Source organism: Rhinopithecus bieti, unplaced genomic scaffold, assembly GCF_001698545.2.
Source record: "Rhinopithecus bieti isolate Rb0 unplaced genomic scaffold, ASM169854v2 scaffold_4967, whole genome shotgun sequence".
Lineage (NCBI taxonomy): Eukaryota > Metazoa > Chordata > Mammalia > Primates > Cercopithecidae > Rhinopithecus > Rhinopithecus bieti.
Window position 1 is genome coordinate 856,115 of NW_016804726.1, and position 4,676 is coordinate 860,790.

Genomic DNA, 4,676 nt, shown 5'->3' on the forward strand with positions numbered 1-4,676 from the left:
GCGTATATAGGATTATTTTTTTCTTTTTTCATATACCAACAAAGCAAAAGCATATGGGGTGTTTTTTCTTTAAAAAAACGATAATAGGCCGGGCACGGAGGCTCAAGCCTGTAATACCAGCACTTTGGGAGGCCGAGACGGGTGGATCACGATGTCAGGAGATCGAGACCATCCTGGCTAACACGGTGAAACCCCGTCTCTACTAAAAAATACAAAGAACTAGCCGGGCGAGGTGGCGGGCGCCTGTAGTCCCAGCTACTCGGGAGGCTGAGGCAGGAGAATGGTGTAAACCCGGGAGGCGGAGCTTGTAGTGAGCTGAGATCCGGCCACTGCACTCCAGCCTGGGCGACAGAACAAGACTCCATCTCAAAAAAAAAAAAAAACCGATTATAGTGATATTTATGATGTGCTAATGTTTATACCTAGTAATTCAATCCCAAGGAATCTGGTTCCAAAGCCTATACACTTAAACACTATGCATTGCCAACTTTCTTGAGGCGGTGTGAATTCATCTGAAAAGTTTTGTTTTGTTTTCACATGCCCCGTGTTTCAAACATCTGAAAAGTTTAGATGCTGTGTAGATAAATAGAAGAAACCAGCAATTAGTGTCCTTCAAATTAGAGCTTTAAAAAAAAAAATGGACCAAGTGCGATAGCTCATGCTTGTAATTCCTGCACTTTGGGTGGCCGAGGTGGGCAGATCACCTGAGGTCGGAAGTTCTAGACCATCCTGACCAACATGGAGAAATCCAATCTCTACTAAAAATACAAAATTAGCCAGGTGGGGTGGCAAGCACCTATAATCCCAGCTGCTCAGAGGCTGAGGCAGGAGAATCACTTGAACCTGGGAAGCGGAGGTTGTGGTGAGCCAAGATCATGCCATGGCACTCCAACCTGGGCAACAAGAGTGAAACTCCGCCTCAAAAAAAAAAAAAAAAAAAAAAAAAAGGCATACTTTGGATTAGGATTACTAGAAACAACTTATAATCATGAGCTTATCCACTTTAACCTGTCTTACTTTGTTCCAGGATGGGGAAATGGTGCTTCTGGATGGAGGTTGTGAGTCTTCCGGCTATGTGAGTGACATCACACGTACCTGGCCAGTCAATGGCAGGTAGGGTTTCTACAGAGTAACATACCCCACTGCTTCTTAGGAGTATGAGTTGGAATATGGCTATATTTGGAATGAATGACTAAAGAAACACTATAGGTCCATTCCTGGTCAAGTTAGGTTGCAAAGCTCCTTATTATTTTCTAAGACTGTTGTGTTAGCCAGGTAAAAGTCCATTTTTAAAAAACTGTAATGGGCCAGGCGTGGTGGCTCATACCTTTAATCCCAACACTTTGGGAGGCCGAGGCAGGCAGATCACCTGAGATCAGGAGGTCAAGACCAGCCTGACCAAAATGGTGAAACCCCGTCTCTACTAAAAATGCAAAAATTAGCCTGAGCATGGTACTCGGGAGGCTGAGGCAGGAGAATCACTTGAACCCAAGGGATGGAAGTTGCAGTGAGTCAAGATTGGACCACTGCCCTCCAGCCTGGGTGACAGAGTGAGATTCCATCTCAAAAAAAAAAAAAAAAAACTGGCCAGGCACAGTGGCTCATGCCTGTAATCCCAGCACTTTGGGAGACCGAGGCAGGCGGATCATAAGGTCCAGAGATCGAGACCATCCTGGCTAACACGGTAAAACCCCGTCTCTACTAAAAATACAAAAAATTAGCCAGGCGTGGTGGTGGGCGACTGTAGTCCCAGCTACTTGGGAGGTTGAGGCAGGAGAATGGCGTGAACCCGGGAGGCGGAGCTTGTAGTGAGCCGAGATCGCACCACTGCACTCCAGCCTGGGCTACAGAGCAAGACTCTGTCTCAAAAAAAAAAGAAAAACTATAATGGATAAAGTTGGTGAATAGGGCTTTTTGCCTGTGGACATTGCCCAGTGCACATAGTTTGGGCAGCAGAAAGCCACAGCCTTATCGATTTAAGATATCAAAGGATAGATTTGGGTGCTGGCAGAATAGCCAGAAAGATGAAGGAAAATCCTTGACGAGAAGGGCTCGCAGAAACTGTGAGCCCCAAAATCTGCATACAGAATATTTAAAAATCCTTGGCTGATCACTAAACTGTGTGTTCTGAGGAGGCCTCACGAGGCTCAGCAAAATACCAGCAGCTAGAAGCAGAATAAACTCAGAAGATATTTTAGTTGCTTCCCAGTGAAAACAGAGTTTGTAGTTTGAATCTATCCAAGTTAATAAAATTGCTAGACGTGAGAAGAAACAGGTAATTGTGACCTGTATTCAAGAAAATCTGATGATGAAATAATCCCGGCCAGGTACAGTGGCTCACGCCTGTAATTCTAGCACTTTGGGAGGCCGAGGCAGGTGGATCACTTGAAGTCAGGAGTTCAAGACCACCTGGCCAACACGTGAAACCCTGTCTCTACTAAAAATACAAAAATTAGCTGGGCGTGGTGGCGGGCGCCTGTAATCCCAGCTACTGAGGAGTCTGAGGCAGGAAGATTTCTTGAACCAGGAAGGGGGAGGTTGCAGTGAGCTGAGATTGCACCACTGCACTCCAGCTTGGGCGACAGAGTGAGACTCCATCTTAAGAAAAAGGTAAAAAAAAAAAAAAAAAAAAAAAAAAGGAGAAATGATCTTAATGTTCCAATTAGCAGAAGGACTCTAAAGTAGCTGTTATAGATATGTTAAAGGAAGATGTAGGCATAATGAGCGAACAGATGGAGAATCTCAATGAGAAATAGAAACTAAAAAGAACCAGGGATTCTGGGAAGATGGCAGCAGCAGGATAGTTTTTCAAACTTTTCAAATTGTCACATAAACAGAGCAACTAGCTAACAAAACCAAACACTAGGTAATATTTGTTACCTCAGAATAATTACCTCCTAATTCACAAACATTCAGTCTGTAACTGCACAGTTAGCAAAATCTAGACTGATAAACTATGTCAAGCAGCCTGGATTCTTTAACAAATACATTACAAGGAAATGAAAAGAGGTAGAGGAGGAGCCTATTAACTAAAAGAGGTTTTAGTTATATCAAATATATTACAAATGAGTGTATCAAATATATTAAAAATGAGCACAAAGAAAATTATCTTGGGGTGAATATTTGGGTGATAAAAGTATTTTTAAAAACACAAAAGGACAGCCAGGCGAGGTGCCTCATGTAATCCCAGCACTTTGGGAGACAAGACAGGAGGATCACTTGAGCTCAGGAGTTGAAGACCAACATGGGCAACATAGTGAAACCTGGTCTTTACAAAAAATACAAAAATATTAGCCAGGCATAGTGGCACGTGCCTGTAGTCCCAGCTACTCAGGAGGCTGAGGTGGGAGGATTGCTTGAGCCCAGGAGACAGAGGCTGCAGTGAGCCAAGATTGCACCATTGCAGTCCAGCCTGGGTGACAGAACCAGACCCTGTCGCAAAAAAAATAAAAAGAAAAAAACCCCACAATGACCAAGCATAGTGGCATGCACCTATAGTCTCAGCTACTCAGGAAGCTGAGGCAGGAGGATCACTTGAGTCCAAGGGTTCTAAGCTGCAGTCCACTATGTTGATCAGGTGTCTGCAACAAGTCCATCATCAATATGGTATCTGCTCAGGAGTGGGGAACTACCACGTTACCTAAGGAGGGCTGAACTGGCCCAGATCAGAAACAGAGCAGGTCACAACTCTTGTACTGATCAGTAGTGGGAACAAGCTTGTGAATAGCCAGTACACTCCAGCCTGAGCAAAAGAGCAAGACCCCAACTGTAAAAAAAAAAAAAAAAGCAAGGAAAAGGGAGTGACTGCTAACAGATACAAGATTTGGAGGAGATGGTAATGAAAATTTTCTGGAATTAGTAGTAGTGATGGTTGTACAACATTGTGAATATACTTAAAACCACTGAATTGTACACTTTTTTAAGTGAAGGAATTTTATGATAAATGAATTATATGTCAATAAAAATTATAAATTCGGTCAGGCATTGTGGTTCATCCTGTAATCCCAGCACTTTGGGAGGCCAAGGCTGGCAGATGACTTGAGCCCAGGAGTTCCAGACCAGCCTGGGCAACATGTCAAAACCCCATCTCTACAAAAAAACTTTAAAAGTGTTTCCTTCAGCAGCACATACACTAAAATTGGAACAATACAGAGATTAGTGTGGCCCCTATGCAAGGATGACATGCAAATTTGTGAAGCATTTCATATATAATCATGAAAGAAAAAAATTAGCTGGGTATGGTAGCATGGGCCTGTACTCCTAGCTACTAGAGAGACTAAAGTGGGAGGATCACATGAGCCCAGAGGTCAAGGCTGCAGTGAGCTGTGACTGCACTACTGCACTCCAGCCTAGGCAACAGAGTGAGACCGTCTTAAAAAAATAATAATAGGCCGGGCGCGGTGGCTCAAGCCTGTAATCCCAGCACTTTGGGAGGCCGAGACGGGCGGATCACGAGGTCAGGAGATCGAGACCATCCTGGCTAACACGGTGAAACCCCATCTCTACTAAAAAAAAATACAAAAAATTAGCCGGGCGAGATGGCGGGCGCCTGTAGTCCCAGCTACTCGGGAGGCTGAGGCGAGAGAATGGCGTAAACCCAGGAGGCGGAGCTTGCAGTGAGCTGAGATCCGGCCACTGCACTCCACCCTGGGCGACAGAGCGAGACTCCGTCTCAA

General features: G+C 44.5%; 1 protein-coding gene across 9 annotated transcripts in view; it reads left to right on the forward strand.

The window, feature by feature from the left end:
• Nucleotides 1–4,676, forward strand: part of XPNPEP3 (X-prolyl aminopeptidase 3) — a 78,594-nt gene that overhangs the window by 58,014 nt on the left and 15,904 nt on the right. For all 9 annotated transcript variants that reach the window (XM_017870265.1, XM_017870264.1, XM_017870266.1 and 6 more), the window contains one exon: nt 1,028–1,113. In XM_017870265.1, the coding sequence (XP_017725754.1) occupies nt 1,028–1,113 (86 nt within the window). The remainder of the gene's footprint in view (nt 1–1,027; nt 1,114–4,676) is intronic.